Below are 18,015 nucleotides of genomic sequence, written 5' to 3'. Positions count from 1 at the left end.
CACAGCACTCATACTCTTCAGCACCACACACTCTTGTTTCTTTTCATATTTTATTGGGTATATTTACAAACACCAACATGCATAGAGCTGATTCACAGGGAATTACAGAACTCAAGAGTTGGTACAGAACATATTATGTTTTAAGTGTGCTACCAGCGATGGGCAATACCACACAGAGCTACGCAACTCATCACCACACAAAAGTACACACACAAGTGATAGAAAGAGAGATAGACGAGAAACAGATGAATAGCAGATAAATTGGTATAATTAACCACAAACAATCAGTACACTATATTTATAATGCAACATAGCCGTTTCTTTCTCCAAAACATACTAATGTAATTCAAATCTCACAATTATAAATGCAGTTACAATGAAAATAACAGCAGAAAAAATAATATAATAATGATGATAATAATAATAAAAAATGATTAAGTCATGCATCATTGCAGTTTGCCCTGTGAGGTAAGACTATGATACTAAATATGATTTTCTACCGAACCCCTGCTTAACTCTCAAGCCATAACATTTTATTATATTTTTCTTCATTTTTAAAAGAGACATTAAAGTTCAAGCCAATTACAAAGTCAACTTCACAAGTTCTGTCTCAGATTTTTTTCTAATATACCGCCTAAACTATAGGCTATCCTAAAAACAGTACCAATTGTCCCAGACAAAATTATAGATACTTAAATCCCAGACATTAAGTTTCAATTGTAAGCTTTCATACGCTACACATACAGTAATATGAATGCTCAGTTGATTCAGTGCTCAGTTGATACTGTAGCTGGCTGCTTTTCTACATTTGGATGGAATCGTCCTGAAGGTAAATCATCATGTGGTGTAATGGACAAAGCTGTGTTCCATGCGGACTGGCACGTTACCGGGACAAGATTCATCCTTCATTTTATCGAATATGTTTTTGATTAGAAGCTCAGCTGAAAGCAGTGCCAAGCCAGAGTTGTGACACAAATGTATACTACACATGAGCATTCAATTGTGGGAAACACAGAGGGCCATTTAATGAACAAGAATTAGCAAGCTCTAATGTAAATCACCTTTCCCTCTACAGCCACTAAAATCCTGGCCATACCTTTAGCATGAAGCATTTTTGAGTGAATGTGTCCGTGCTCACAAATAAGTTGTATAGATGATTATTAGCTTACATTTGCTACACACATTCATACACATTCATGCAGGTTTAGTATGTAAACCCCTGATTCAACGCATTATACTGATGCAGAATATCCATTCAAAAGAAAATCATCAATGCGATCAATCATATATGGGTTTCCCCAGCAACAAGCCTCATAAACAGTACAGTACAGAGTATGCATAGTCACTATCAAGCTCATGGTGATGTAGATCTTACCACATAAGCCATCACACTGTAAGAAATATAAAAGAATCATCTACACACTACCACACTAATATATTCGACTGTTACCATTGAGAGTTACAATAATAACAATAAGACAATAATAATGTTGGTCAAAAATGTTCAAAAAAAGTTGTTCCTTTTTTCTGGTAAGTGAGATAATAAAATTAGGGAATCTTCAGGCAACACAAAGTTCAACTATTAATTGATCGTGTATAAATTAGAGAACAAATTATTACTATTTCGAGGAAAAAATTATTTTTTATTGTAAAGCAATTAGTTTATAGACTGACTAGTCAGTAAATACTTGGCTTTTTAATCAAATAAAAACATTAATTGTATAATAAATTAAAGAGTTAACTAATGCAGCACCCAAATAACCAAAACTTATGCCTTTGCAATAATGAAGTTGTGGGCATCTTTATAAAACATTGCTGGGCTGATGATATGACAAGAAAGGGTTTGGATAAAAAAAGCCACATATGCATATTGGTTGTTTATTGGACTTAAAATTATGATGAAGTGCTGTTTTACGAATATACGTTTTTTGATAACTTTGCGCTGAGCTGTTTAATAAGGTAAGCTTGTGGGCAAGTCATTTGTTATGGCAGAACACCTAATAATAAATACAATATGATGGTTTTATTTTTTGTTAAACTTGATACTTAATCATTACCCATTTCTATTTCCAGTTTATCTGTCTATCTATCTTTGTAAAATCTAAATATATATATTGATAATTTATACAGTAATTTATAATGATTTTTTCCCCCTATATATCACAGAAAATATTCCAGACATCACAAACCAGGCAAGAGGGTCAGAGATAAACAGATAAACACGTAACACGGCTACTAATAACTACGTCTATTATATGGTCTCTTTTTCCTTGTATGCTATCCCCTGATATTTTCTCCACACAAACATACGGTCAGAATTAAAGATAAGTCACATGATAAGTGAAGCATAACCAATGGGAACAAGGCCCTCTTTGTGACCTTGACGACATCGAATCCAGTCGTGGTCCACACCTCCCAACAGAACAAGCTCCTCCCCCTTCCTGAAGCTCAGCTCGGCTCCAGTGCCTGTGTGGTCACACAGAGTTCTGACCCCCCTGATCAACCAGAACACAAGACTCAGAACATAATAATAAGTAATAAGTAATAGCAGCCGTTAAATAAAATTAAATGATAACAACAAAACCTCTATCTATAAATTGAAATCTCAGCTTAAAACCTATTTGTTATTGCAATATTATCAGTCATAGTGTGTATTTGCTTCATGTACTGCTCACTGTGTTTGTATGCTTACATCTTTCTATGCTGTTGCACAATTTGATATAACTGCTAAACGCAACCGCATTGGCTCGTTCTGGACTGGGTCCATATGACTGTGCATATGATTGACTGTACGAATGTCATGTTATTGTTTTTTATTGTGAAGCATCCTTGAGCTCGGGAAAGGTGCTATATGAATTAAACATATTATTATTATTATGTATCATTATTATTATTAAAACGATTTGTTATTTGACTTAAAGCCTAAATTGACTTTAAGCTGTAAATTGACTAAAATGACTAACTGAAATGAAACTAAGACCAAAAAAAAAAACTGAAATAATAAATGAAAACTATTTAGAAATATAAAAAAACTAATAAAAATGACAAAGTACGTAACAAAAAACTAAACTATACGAACTATTTAATTAAAATTAAATCTGAAAATGTAAAAATAAAAGCATTATTTCATGCTTATATATTCAAAATATAGAAAATTACATTAGTATATGAATAATATTTAAAAAAACACTGTGCTTTATGGGTCAATGAGATATAAAAATTGTCCATGATAAATCAAACTTAATGACTCTACAAATGTAGTGTAAAGTAATAACACATTTTCCTTTCACCTTAAATACGTGCACACATCTTATTATTAAGTTATATATTTTTGTTTTGCAAATATAATGAAACATAATTTTGTAAGTATTGAATTTTTGGAAAATTCTAAATTATTTTTTATTATTTCTGAATTCATTAAATACTTAGTTAATTAATTTATAGAACAAAATGAAAACAAAAATAGGAAAAATTATGCCATTGACCTAAATACCAAAGACCCTACAAAAACACACTTCAAAAAAGGCCCTAAAAAGGTTTGAACATTATTCTCATAAAATACATAAATGTAAATCTCTTAAGAAGAATGTGAATAATCCAATAAGAACTTTACCTCAGGGGCTTTGGCTGATCTCTGGTTTCATTAATCTTTTCATTTTCATCTTCTTCCTTATCTTTGTTTCTCTGGAGCTCTTTCTTCTCAGGCGGAGAAACCTGGCCAAGATTCACTATGCGAGAAAAGACGGATACGCCAGGGGAGAGCCACTGAGATGGACGTCTATAAACAGAATACAAAGATCCGTCGCATGAATAAACCTGACACTAATCTGAAACAAACTAAACTGACATTTAAAAAAACATCATCAAACCTGCTTGTTGGTGGGTTGTTGGGGCTCTTAGAAGCTCCAAAGAGCCGTCCCATACCCCAGGGAACAGCTGCTCCACTATCCCACAAGGAAAGATCCTCTCTTGGTTGCTGCCTGTTTTCAACAGGACTTTTTGGATTCAGTGAGAAGCCTGTTTTGAAGTCATCTGGTGAGTTAGGACCTTTAACGTCCTCTGTGTTAGTGGCCAAACCAAAGTTCTGCCCTAAACGTTCCCCCAAACGCATTACTGCCCCCCAGCCTTGCTGAAGAGCCTGGCCTGCCTGCTGCGAAAGGCTTCCGACATTAAGAGGTGCGGAGATCTCATTCCCATTAAACCATGATAATGGCGGATTGGCTTCCTCCTTGGTGCTGCTTGATGACAGCGAAATTGGATTGCGATAGGCTGACACATCAAGAACCTGACTTGTGAGACCCGAATTAGGGTTGGTGTCTAAACCCAAAATGCCAAGGTCTTGCTCTAACATGCTTCCAAGATTATGGCCATTTCCTTGAAAAATCCCCTTGGGTGACAAGTGGAAGCTGAAGTCTTCATTTGGCGGGCTATATATGTCAGAAGTGTGACTGGCTGGGGTAAGAGTTGGGGAGGAGGGGTCAAGGTGGTGATGCTGAAACAGCAGGTCGAGGTTAAAGGTCAGAAGAGAGAGAGGCTGCAGTAGGAGGAGAAGCTCCTCAAAAAGAGGCTGGCAAGAAGTGAGTGACAGACGCATGAAGGAAGTGGGGCGATAATATGTTTCCAACACATCTGCAGGACAGTAAAAAAGTTATTACAGTTATTATTATTTAAAAAGTTAATAAAAAATAGTATTACTAAAAACATTATTACATCTCGTCACTGGTTAAATTAAGATCTTTAATGATACTACAGTGACCTTTCATACTTCCCTAAAAAAGTCCTAAAACCTGGAAATGAGTTAGTATTTTTAAACTTCCAGTTGCACTGTCAATGGGTTTTTGGTTAAAGGCGCCGTATGTAACTATTCTAACTCAAACTTTTTATAAAGATTATCTTGATGAACAAAACAAGTAAGAATAATGACTTTTTGTTTTTCCTGTGGTAATCCAAACGCCAGTTAAAAAATCTTATTGGCTTTTTGTTGAGGGTACCAGGGTGATGCTCACTTCCTGGTTGGGCTACAAAAACATGCCATTACTGCAGCATTCTATGAGAGCCGTTTTTAGCTAGGTTGCATATTGTTGTTAGTACATTTTTATCAATGTGAAATGATTTGAAGAAAATAAAAATGTAATGTTTGTATTTTTACAATCCATCATTGGCATCACAACCCCAGAGCTGATAAGATATTGTTCCAAAAACTAGCTTAAGACGGATTTTCCAGCACGGACCACTAGAGAACAACAGTAAATACGAATGCTTACCACTGCAGGACTGTAGATGCGAAAGCCAGTAATCCAGAAGCTTGACACTACATGACAGATTAGAAGAGAATAAGAATAAGTGGAGAAAAACAAGAAGAAAGAGACACATTAGTCATTTTGCCAATGAAATCATCTTAGATGGACGGAGGAAAGTTCTGCCTTACTTGAGAAGGCCAAACAGGAAGGCGTTGAACCTGTGTCTGCTCTGCTTAAGCTGGGGAAGCCCCGCTACTTTAGTCTGGAGGTTGTGCAAAGCCTGTGTGCTTGGGCCTAAAGGAGCACCATAAATGAAGAGAAAAGATTTTTTAAAGAAACATTTAAAGGTGCAGTATGTCATATTGACATGTACTGCAGTTTAAATTCAAAATATTGGAGAGAGTTGTTTGAGCTACAGGAAAGATAGATGGATGGCAAGGCTTTTTAGGTCAGATAGAATCTGTAATCTCTTTGAAATACTGTCAGATGCTCTCGGGGTAAATGTAGAACCAAACCCAGTGCTTATTATATTAGGTCATTCTAAAGATGTACATTTGTTGAACAGTGCTCAACAGAAATTTCTATATTGTTTGATAACAGCCATGGAAATGTTGTTACTGTACTGGAAAAAGGCTGACCCTCCACCTATTAAATTGCTACTGACTTATAAAGCCCTAAACGGCTTAGCTCCAGTCTATTTAACGGATCTTCTATCGCCCTATAATCCATCGCGCTCTTTAAAGGAACACTCCACCGTTTTTTTAAATAGGGCTTATTCACTTTCTTTCCTACATTTAGATAGGTGGGCAAATGCATTTTTGTCTCAGTGCATGCATTGTTTTAGTTTGACAGGGTCGGCGCTAGCTTAGCTTAGCATAATGAATGGAATCCTTTGTTGCCAGCTAGCATGTCCTGAGTAAAAGTGATATAAATTTTTTTAAAAACCCACCTAATTACTTCTTGTGGCCTGCGTATTCACAACAAGTACAAATAGTGATGCAGATTAACACTAGGCGATTTCCTAGGCAGATATTGACTTGGGACTATATTAGGGGGAAGCACAGGCGAAGCACAGCTACTTGGGCGTGATATCTCTGCGCCCAAGTAGCAGTGCTTCGCCTGTGCTTTCCCCTAATATAGTCCCAAGTCAATATCTGCATAGGAAATCAGAAAATTATATCACTTTTACTCAGGACATGCTAGCTGGCAACAAAGGATTCCATTCATTATGCTAAGCTAAGCTAGCTCCGACCCTGTCAAACTAAAACAATGCATGCACTGAGACAAAAATGCATTTGCCCACCTATTTAAATGTAGGAAAGAAGGTGAATAAGCCCTATTTCAAAAAACGGTGGAGTGTTCCTTTAAGATCACTAAATTCGAGGCTTTTGGTCATACCTAGGATATCCAGATCAACCAAAGGAGGGAGAGCATTTTCACATTTAGCTCCAAAACTCTGGAATAGTCTTCCTGATACTGTTCGTTGCTCGGACTCGCTCTCCCAGTTTAAAACTAGATTAAAGACGCATCTTTTCGGCCAGGCATTCATATAATATTGTTAATCTTACAGTTCAAACTACAATCCGGCCTCTAGTTCATAAATGCCAGAGGAGAACTGGCCCCGACTGAGCCTGGGATCTCCCAAGGTTTTTTTTTTCTCCATTAGGTCACCTGATGGAGTTTTAGGACACCATTAGGTCACTTGATGGAGTTTTTTCGGTTCCTTGCCACTGTTGCCTTTGGCTTGCTCAGTTGGGGATATTTTGGGGATATTTAATTTTATTTTATCAATCAATAAATTCCACTAGAAACAAACCTTGTTGTATTATTTTATTTTAATTTAATACTGTGAAGCTGCTTTGATACAATCTGTATTGTGAAAAGCGCTATACAAATATACTTGATTTGATTTGATTTGATTTTAAATTGTGGCTTGAGGAATTGATGTCTACTCTACACCTGGAACGAACAATATACCTTTTGAAAGGCAATATTGGACTTTTTCATAAAATTTGGGACCCTTTCATTCGTTACCTCAATAGGAATGTTATTCATTAATGCAATATAAGTTAATTGAAGTGTTGTGAATTAATATCACCTGATTATATTCAACAATTATATTTTGTTTTTTTTGTTTTTTTGTAATTGTATATAAGAAAATCACTCCTGGAACATTTATTTTAAGGTATTTGATGGCTGAATAAAAATTTAATTGACAAATAGAATCTGTAATCTCTGACCAATTTCATTTGCTGGATTCCATGGCTGCAATACGCAGTGTTTTCCGCCAACTGGCAACCCGGGATGTCGAAATACTATTGGGTAAATTGGCAGTGGGCGGGATTACATGAACCAAAACAAAAACATACATTCCGACATAGAACGCTCAATTTGAAGTAGAATAACTGGCTCAAAAAAATTTTTTTCGGAGAAACAAGAATGTGAACTTAGCATGTTTCCTAAATAACTGCAAACATAGTAGTTTTATGCTTTACTACAGTCAAAAACATTGCATACAGCACTTTTAAGTTGCATTTAAGCAAATCATTAATTATTTTAAATGCTAGGAAAAGCAACAGAATGAATGTGTACAATGCTGTACGGTTTATTTAAAATCATGCTAAAGCTGCAAAAAATATGACACAATGAATATGAGCAGCAAAAACAAAAAAACATTGAGGGAGAAAACCGAGGAATATTTAAAGACTGGAAGTATGACAGAGATGCATGAGTCAATACTGCAGGGATTCACAGTTCCAGAAAAGAAGAGAATGAAACAAGTTTGAGGATGAAGGAGAGAGAAAGAGAGGTAGAATATAAAAAATGTATATTTAATCCAGGTCCAGATGTCTTATACCTGGTTTGGTGGAGGCCTGAACCAATCCCCAGGGTGAATTTGGCCTTCTGCCTGCAATGAGGTCACTCTGGTGGGGCTTGAGTCCATCACAGAGAAGGCTGCGCAGGGCTGGACAAAGGCACTGCAGTACCAGACGACCCAGAGAGGGATTTACACTGCTGTCTCCAGAAAGAGTCTGTCAAAAGGGGTCAAGAAAAGGGCAATGGAGGATAGACAGATAAAAGAAAGGGAGACAGACAGAAAGAAAGAGAAAAAATAAAAATGTGCAAAGCAATGGAAAAAAGATATATGGGATATAAAGTATTTAAAATGAATAAAAAGGGTAGAGTAAAGAGAGGGAGCAAGAAATAGGAAAAAGAGGTGAAAAGGTGCATGAGGTTAGTGTGCAAATAAGTAATTTGCAAAGCTCGTGTTTATGGACTTTGATGTACCTTATTTACTGAGTAAAACTGGAGAAAGAAAAAGGACGAGATAAGCCAAGTGCATGGAAGTGGCATGGAGAGAAGGAAAAAAACAGGTAGGGATTTACTAATTTTAGTTCAAAATTTGTGTTTGTTTTTTCTGTGGGAATTTTTCTATTAAACTTAAGTGGGGTTAATAATGCCAAGCTTGAAAACGAAAGTTAGCACAAAACTGACCTTCTGTACAACAGTCCTGGATGAACTGAATTGAGCCAAAATGGCCTCCACTGCCACACTGACTGAACTGACAAGAGCTGTGTGACAAAAACATATACATTTACTATTTTCTTTACAAAAAAAAGAAAGAACTTTAAATCATGAGATATACTATACTATATTACTTTTCTTTTCTTGCAGGCATGCAGAAGACAGCCCTTCAGCACTCAGTGAGGTCCTCACATCATCTCCCATCCAGGCTGCTTTCTTCTGTTCAGAGCCGGCAAATGAGAAGCTGCGAACCGCTATTAGGAGGGAAAGACAGCAGGGTGGAGTTAGAAACTCGATTAACGGAAGATAATGTATTACAGTTGATCCTGATTCATCCAGTGCAGTACATGACAGCAGTTTGCGAGGATTGTGTATAGATCTGATACAAATATTCATGAATAAATTATGAAAGATATTTATTCATTCAAGACATATTTGGATCTGTTTTGACATATTTGGGTTTGTCACATGCATTAAAGGTAAGTGAAAAACAAAACATGCTGAGCAGCATAAAAAAAGAAACACCAATTATAAATGTAAAAAATTACACATATATATTATATATATATGCACTATAAACACAAAAAGCAAAGGTTAAATGAAAGCAAAAAATTATTACAGCTACATTATGTAACTTTTTTGTTGGAAATTAACTAAATTTAAATAATGGGCGAGTACATTGTAAATCCATCTTCCAAACAATGTTTTTGCCGTGGCCTATAATAATTTACATTTTAGAGTCGGGACAGATTTTAACGGAAAATGCATACGCCTTCGCCCAGCATTAATTCTGTGCATGTTTACGTCATATTCATAAACAAGAGAGAAGGTCAGGATACTACTATATGTAATGGAAGGTGCATAAACAGTTTTTAATCTCTAAACCAATTACTACTTTGGTCTATTTGTCTTTTAGCCAATACTAGCTGAGTTAATAGTTAACTATAATAGTTTACACTGTTTCAGTCTGATGGCCTCAAGTCATCAGATTTATCCATGCAAAAAGTACCATCCATGCTCACGTAATTACCAAAACAATGTTCCTCCACAAGTAACTTGCTGCATGATTCATCCGCTGGAGGGTCAAAAGTTACATACTGTAGTGTAGCTTTAATTAACAGAATTTATAACAAAAAAAAAGGAACACTAACAGTTGAAAAGTGAAAAAAATAACATGAAATAAGCCATATATTATCACTTTCAGAAAGAGGTTGTGATGTCATCATGCAACGGACAACCACATATTTCACACTGTCACAGACACTGACAGTGCTACAATATCCACAGGATTATGAATGAGACACACAGACAAACAGACATAGAGCTTTACAATCAAAGAAAGTGGGAAAGAAGTGGAAGAAAGAAACAGAAATGAGAATGGACTGATTTCTTACTCGAAGTGAGCGGTGGTGGACTCTGAGAGTGAAGTATGGGAACCGATGGCTCCCGCAGAGGGGCTTGAACAGGGGGAGTGTACAGATAAGGGTAGTAAAGGGGTGCAGCAAGGGCAGGAAGGGTGTGACTACGAGGAAACAGGGGTGAGCAGAGACGGGCAACATCTGTGCCTGGAACTGGAGGCCCGGACCTGTGGGGAGGTGAGATCGCTCCTACGGGGGACAGCCGTGGTGGGGCGCCTTTATGCAAGGGGCAGTTTTTGGGGTGGTAAAGATAGTAGGCAGGGAAAGATACAAGCTGCTGTTTGTTCATTAGTGCGTTTTCATTGCTGTCATAAAACGGGTTGATTGGTGGTTTTGAGTTATCAATGTTGTCTGAGTTCAAATCAAACAGCGAGTCGTCATCTTTATAACTGTTTTTGTTCGCATAGCTCCTATTTTTGAGGTTTCGCATAGTAATGTAAGTCTGCATGTCAATGTTTTTGTATGGTGTTATGTCACCCTCAGTGAGTGTGTTAATGTTAGTTGGTGGTTCAGGGTCAGTGAACAGCTTCAGGGTATTTCTTGTGTATTTGGCATCACTGTAGAGTGAATCATCATTTCTGATTGAATCTACTTCATTGTTATACTCAGGACAGAAGTTGTTTTTTTTGCTGTCAGGATCATGCCTACAGATGTATAAAGAATCTAGAAAGCTGTCAGCATGATTACAGCGGTGGTACAGAGAATTCATATTACCACTGAGATCATTGTCTTGTTTACTGAACAAAAACGCATTGTTTTCTGGCCCAGCACAGTACAGGGAGTCAGTATAGTCGTTTTTCCTGCAGTCAAAAGTGGAATTTATGCATAATGGGTTTGAGATGTTTATGGAACCCTCACAGTGGGCAACGGCATGATTCCTGTTAGTGTCAGTGTGGTAAAATTGGGAGGCTTGTGACAGGGGAGCAGAGTGCAAGTAATAAGGTGAGGTCAAGGAAAGGGACAGGGGAGGTGAGGACACTTCAACGGGAGCATTATGGGAACAGGAGTGAAGAATTATGAAAGTATAACAATAGAGAAGATTTAGAATCAAAAGGATGGGCAGAATGGTAAAACAGCAAACAGTAAAGAAAGAGGAAGAAAAAGAGAGAATGGAAAAATGTTAGTGTCATTTTGAAGAGAGAGAATGCACTTGATGAAACATGATAGAGAACTCCTTCAAACATTCAATATGCTAAAGAGAGTATTTTCTGTTATAATAACCATACAAACATTAGAACACAACACAACACAACATGACACAGTGTATGGGGGAAAGTATGTATATTATTCACTGTACAAAGATGAGAACATTTATATCATAATAATACATTTAATGTGGATAGCACATTTTATGAAATGCAACTCAGTGTTTCTCTTAAATGTTTCACATAACATTAAAGGAATAGTTCACGTAAAAATTTAAATATTGAAAGATGAAAGTATTTTTTTTCCTACTATGGAAGTCAATGGGGTTCATCAACTGTCTGGTTACTGACATTCTTCAAAATATTTTCCTTTGTGTTCAGCAGAAGAAAGAAATTCATACAGGTTTGAAACTACTTGAGGGAGAGTAAATGATGGCAGAATTTTCATGTTTAAGTGAACTATTCCTTTAAATTAAAATAGAAAAAAGAGAAAGACTAACTATTTTAGCTTAAATAAACAAGGCACAAGACAAAATTGCATTAATTGAAAACAAAGTAAACTGTTCCTCAACAATTTCCTCAAAAAATATATAAAATAAAAAGTACACAATCCATGAAAATTAATTTAATACACAAATTCCTTCTTATAACTGCACAGTACAGAGTGCCACACCCTTATATCTTTTCTTTGTCTTTTTTAGCTACTTAAACATCCTACAATCTTTTATGGCAGTATATGGTGTGCAAAGCTAACAGCACTATATCTGATCCCTCAACATCCGACCGGGTGCAGAAAAGCATGCACTCTCTGTCTAGGATCTCACTAGGAGCTGTACATGGATCACATTACACCTGCAATGGCAACTTTGACTTAAAAGGCAAGCTACAAGACATATGAGTTTCAGGATATGCTCTTTCATAAGCACAATATTGACAATTACTTTCTGACTCTTATCAGTAGATTGCATGTTTCATTTCAATGGATTATGGTGACAAAGTGTTGTAAAACTGAACCATCCAACTGAATAAAATTTTTAATCATACAATACATACAGTATATATAGAGTATTATGATTTACTCACATAAAACCATTTTATTTTACCTTAACATGTGCTGATCTCTCTCTCTCTCTCTCTCTCTCTCTCTAAAATGAAGTCAGTTTGACTCAGTATTTCCTGTTTCCCTGTTGCTGTATTGTGATTGGTGTAAAGGTGAGTCACGCCTTTCCTACACTTAAAGGCATATGGTCATTTTCTTGTGCTAACTGATAAAGTCAAAATACGAGTGATGATGGGTGTGATGATTCACTAAACAGAAATTTAGTAACACAAAATGATAACAGACACACAACTTAAAGAACTAAACAACAAAGTGTTTCATTTATAAATAATAATATCCATGAAAAAGATGAATATCACAAATATTGCCAAAGCATGGGTTAGCAGAGTTGCATGATAAACTTGTAAACAAAAATGAGGGCTCCTCCAAATGTACTTGCTACTCAATTTACAGGCACATTAGAGGCCATTTCTATCTGTTGTCAGTGAAGTAACCTGATCCAAGCAAATTTGCCTTTTCCATTGGGCAGATAAAAAGTGCAGAAATGAGCACAGCAAAAAGGAAACTGCAAATTGCAAATAATAAAAAGCGAGAATAACAAGCATAGGAGTATCAAATTAATAAAAGGAGACAACAAGGCATGTCAGAAAGATGACAAAGTTGAGGACAGAAGCAGAAAGGTTTGGGATGTGCATCACACTATTATATGAGACAATATTTGTGATGGTAATATATCATTTTAAGGGAAATGCCAATTCATTTGACTTAGAAATTCATAGAAACTATTGACTGAAAAAATAGAAAGGTTGACTGAGGAAATTATGACAGAATGTGTGGCATGGCAAGGGAAGAGAGGATGACAGAAAAAGGGAATTAGCCTGCTGAGAGGATGAATAATTAAAAGGCTTTGTGACATCATGAAAAAACAACAGAGCATTAAGCTTGCTGCATTCTGAGATTCCCTCCAGTCTTGCTCTGCTGATTCATCTACCCATCTGCCTGTGTGACTCTCATCTTGGCTCATCACTTTCCATGCCATCAGAGCATTGTTCTTTTACTTTCTCTTTAATATTCCACTGAATTTGCACTGTTTAATGATGTTGATGAACCTTCTAAGACAAAACAGATCAGAGAAAACAAATATATTTATGAAATGCAACTTTACCTGTTGTCCTGGATTCCAAAGTCCACGCTCCATCTGCCATTCCCCTAACTTCCACTTCATCCTCGTCTTCCATCATTTTGGTGTGAACAGCTTTATCTCTTTCATCACAAATAGTCCTAAGGCTGCCTTCGCTTACGGAACAGCCAATTTGTTGGGACACTTTGGGTTCTGCTGGGCAAACATTTTGTATATTCAGGCGGCACATTTCCCTAAAGAGGGACAATGAGACAGGAGTGGGTGGCGGCTGAAGAAAAGAGGCTTGTGCTTGGGAAGTATATTCCCAGCCATCCCCATCATTTTTTTCTCTTCTCCATTTGAGGTTGTACAGGAAATCAGGGTCTGGGGTGATGACAGTTGGATCGGGTTCTGGTTGAATAGGGGCTGGATTGGAGCTCTGTTTGCTTCTGTTGCGTAATTCTTTAAATGTTGTGACTTTTAAGCCTGAAGTTAAACCTTTTTGCAATGTGCCATCATTGGACAATTTTCGCATCTCAAGAGGTGGCGATTCTGTTTCTGGGGTGAAGGCTATCAGCCAATCAAATCTATCCGGGCGAGATGCATTGGCAGGTAGAGTGCATGGCTTAAGAGGGGGAAGTTCAGGAGGATTGGAGACAATTGGTGGACAAGGGGGCAATGGTCGTGGAGGTGGAGGAGGAGGGGTGTCTGAAATCATAGAAGTATAATCAAAACTCCCAAAGCTAACATTCGGGATGTTTGTATTGCTAAGATCAGTGCTATAATATGAGTTGGGAGATAGGCTAACATTGGATCCACAACTGCAGCTATGATTACAGTTTCCACCATTTCTCTTACGTCGTCTTGCCATTTCTGTGAAGGATGTTGTCCTGATTGCTTCTTTCTGTTCATCTTTAGAAATGTCCTTTTCACTGAGAGTATCTAATTCTTTTACACCTGTAGACCTGTCTTTCTCAAATGTGGTTCCTTCTCTCAATATGGAGTGCAACCCCTTATCTACACCATCTTCCTTGTGTGTTCTGTTAACACTGATTTCTCCAAATTGAGAGACATCAGACATTGGCGGTTGCTCATTCTCCAGGACTACATCTACACAGACACCCAACTCGGGACTAAGTTTAAGCAATTCAGCTTGGGTGAGGCCTGCTAGTGCAAGCAACTTTCTGATTTCCACATCCAGAGCATGGAATGATGGAGGGGGCAGGAGTGATGGTGGAGGTGGAATAGCTGGAGGCGAGGACATTGCAGGTGGAGGTGGCAATGGAGGAGGTCTGGACGTTGGTGGTGGAAGGGACAGAGGAGTCTTTTCTCTTTCAAGCTGAGCAAGCCTTTGAGCCTCTAGACGGGCTTTATGACGTCTTCTTGGAGGAGGAATGGGTGGTGTGGGGGATACGAGAGTAGGTCTGTCTGTATTTAGGGAGAAGTAGGGCACAGGCTGTGATGGAGGAGGAGGAAGGGCAGGAGGTTTCAAGGATGACAGTGCAGGCAATGTAGGAACAGGGACCCTTGAAGAGAAAGGAGTGGTGTCGCTGGTGGATGAGACTGAGAAGGCATGTCCACTGATGTTCTCATAAGTGTGTGTTTCTGGGTGAGCACTCACATGCCTTGTTGGAGGCTTTGGGGGCCGGGGAGGAGGATCCAATGGCGATGAAGCAGGTGAATCAGAGGCAGGGGTTTCATCAAGGTCAGAAGGAGCTGACAGATCTACCCCTGCATCAGAAAATTCCTGGGAGTCACTTGATTTGTTGCTTTTATACAAATTCCATGCAATGTCAATGTTGCCCATTTCATCCAAAACCCCAGTGATATCCTCACTGTCAAAGTCTAACCCTTCCTCCTGAAGTTTCACAAGATATGCCAACTTAACCTCTTTGTTGACCCTCTGAAGCTTCTGCTGGTGATCCAATCTATCTCTGACAATCATCTCACCACCCAATTCCCAATGTGCCAGCCTAACAATGCGGTAGAACAGATCCATTTTGCCCAACTCTTCTATGGAGTCTAAAAAATGGAGGAGATCCACTTTGATACATTTTCCTTCATCTGATTTCTTGCTCTCTGTGTAGTCAGAGGAAGGAGAGCAAGGGGCTGAGGGATAGCCTTCATCAGAAGAGCAAGGTGATCTTGCAGGGTTGAGATCTAATGGTAAGACATTGGAGTGAAAGGTAGGGCATTTAGAGACCGGTGAGCGAGAAGATGGACAGCTTTCAGTGGCCTCTTGGTCCTGTGATGACAATGAAAATGTATCAGGGCAGTCACACTCCAGATCTGAGCAGCTGCTAATGGATGTGGAAGAAGATGAGGTAGAAGATGTGAGGGAGAAGTCTAGCATGGATTCTGGGCAGTTGCAACTAGAAGGGACAAGAGTATCATCATCTTCATCATCATCATCATCATCATCATCTTCATCATCTTCACCATCACAATTGCCGTTGCCATTGACATCAATATTGCCATTTACATTTACACTGCAGTCATCATTTTTGAGGTCACCACCCTCTTTTTCATCCAAATTGTCATTTTCCTTCTCTATCTCCTTCACTGGGATGTCATGAGGTTGCTTTACTTCTGGCTCACACTCGTCTTCTTTGATGTCTTGTTTTGGAACTGCCAATTCCTTCTGAGGAGGTGGCGGCGGTAGCTTCATTTGTTGCCTGATGTTTACAGTGTTATTGTTGTTATGGTTGTGATTAAAAAGGCTGTTGCTATCCTGAGGTGAATGACCATCACAACACAGACAAGGTAGACTGGGCTCATTGCAGTTTGGATCCACAGCTGGGGCCAGGTTTGATACAGTGTGTCCACTTTTTGGTTTTGAGATTGCTGGAATTGCGTGAGCACCATTCTTCTGTGGCCGCACCAGTTTGGACTGAACCACTGGGGCTCGTGCACCTTGACCGGGGCCTTTTAACTTGGAAGACTCAGGTGGTCCCCGAGTGCCACGCCGAGGGGATGAAGATGCTATGTTCATGTTTTTGTCATCCCTCTTAGCCCCTTGGCTTGGTTTTGCCTCTGTGCGCCTATTGTCAAACCTGCGGGAACGTGGGGGCACAGAGGGACGAGAGGAGGGGTGCATGGTGGTATAGTTTTTATGTGTCTGATTATTATTTTGATGTTTGTCTGAGGAGTTTGTAAACATATGGGGTCACATCCTGGACTTAGTTAGTACCTGAAATATCAAAAAGACAGATTCTGTTTAGAAACACAAAAGCAAAAAATAAAATAAAATAAAATAAATACCACCTTGCTTGAGAGGTCGGACAAACATTCCTCATAATTTAACATCATTTGGTACATTTTATAGATAAAGTATTTATCTGTTGTTCCTGGACTAATATTGAACATCATTATTTTTTTCCAGTTTCTCAAAACATCAAAATATACACTATTATGTTTGACTGAAACACAAGTACCAACTGTACACCACCATAACCTACTGTACACCACCTTTTTTTTTTTTTTTTTTTTTTGCTGGCATTCTTAGTACTAATATTACATTTTCTGTTTTACAAATAATATATAATTGTAATAATATTGACATAATAGGCCTATGTGTGTGTGTGTGTGTTTGGATCAGTATTTTGTGTACTGTAGGCCTATTATATCAATAGTATAGCTTTATTTCAGTCTTTTATTGTATTCTCCCAATCCATGGCCTCAGAACAAATTTGTTTTCATTCTCGCAATTCTTACATTGTTTGGAGAATAATAATATAAATATATGCTCATGCCTAGAGAAAATCGAACGTGCTGTCGCAAACTGTAGCTTTAACATATCCAGAAATCTCTTTATTCCACTATACAATATCTATGTTTTTTCTCTGCGGGAGCCATGTGGAGCAGAAAATCATAGCAATAACTAACGCTGTTTTCGTTCTTTATAAACACCGTGGGCAATGCACTGCTCGCGCCCAATGTCCTTGGATACAGAGGATGTAAATCTAGGCCTAGTGAGCGCTTTAGTAGGCTAAAAAAACTCATGATCGACATAAATACATGAACATCCCGTTCTCTTTTTAATGTTGGTGGCTATTATATTAAATATTTAAAGAGCGTTTTAAAATTATATTTTAAGATGTGATGATACGAGCTGTGTTGACACCTCCTCCGTAGACTTTAATGCTACTGTATCAATACGTTAGACTAGAATTTCACATTAATAACGTGTTGGGTTATGATATAGCTTCGAAGTATTTCCATACAAGCAAAACTCAAATAAAAAGATCAGCAAATAATCAGAAAATTCGTCAATAAAACAAAATGCATCAAATCTAGCGTACAATGTAATACAAAAAAAAAACACGAATTTACCCAATTCCCAGAAGGATATAAAGGATGCGTTCTTCTTGATCTCGATCTCTATTCCACCGCACAAGCCATGACTCTGAAATTATTATATGCCGTAATTCTCTTTCCTCCAGTCTATCGCTCCGTCATCTAACCCTCCCCTACTCTCTCTCATCCCATCCTCGAGACCACACCCCTC

General features: G+C 37.9%; 1 protein-coding gene across 3 annotated transcripts; it reads right to left on the bottom strand.

Moving 5' to 3' along the window:
* Positions 1 to 33: 33 nt before the first annotated feature.
* Positions 34 to 17,994, bottom strand: rusc1 (RUN and SH3 domain containing 1). Of its 3 annotated transcripts, XM_084089204.1 has the most exons (12): positions 17,841 to 17,994; positions 13,554 to 16,698; positions 10,160 to 11,161; positions 8,900 to 9,019; positions 8,736 to 8,812; positions 8,529 to 8,546; positions 8,098 to 8,272; positions 5,429 to 5,534; positions 5,265 to 5,311; positions 3,870 to 4,629; positions 3,614 to 3,778; positions 34 to 2,495 (listed from the first exon to the last, which is right to left on the bottom strand). In XM_084089204.1, exons 2-12 carry the CDS (start codon positions 16,666 to 16,668, stop codon positions 2,330 to 2,332), a joined length of 5,751 nt encoding a protein of 1,916 aa, XP_083945330.1. In that variant the 5' UTR covers positions 16,669 to 16,698; positions 17,841 to 17,994; the 3' UTR covers positions 34 to 2,329. The 3 variants fall into 3 exon arrangements, with proteins under 3 accessions (XP_083945330.1, XP_083945331.1, XP_083945332.1); XM_084089205.1 differs by lacking the exon at positions 8,529 to 8,546; XM_084089206.1 differs by lacking the exon at positions 10,160 to 11,161 and having other exon boundaries at positions 17,841 to 17,976.
* Positions 17,995 to 18,015: the final 21 nt, after the last annotated feature.

The sequence above is a fragment of the Abramis brama genome (genome assembly GCF_963993115.1).
Source record: "Abramis brama genome assembly, chromosome: 17".
Classification (NCBI taxonomy): Eukaryota; Metazoa; Chordata; class Actinopteri; order Cypriniformes; family Leuciscidae; genus Abramis; species Abramis brama.
This window is presented reverse-complemented; position numbering and strand designations above follow the sequence as displayed.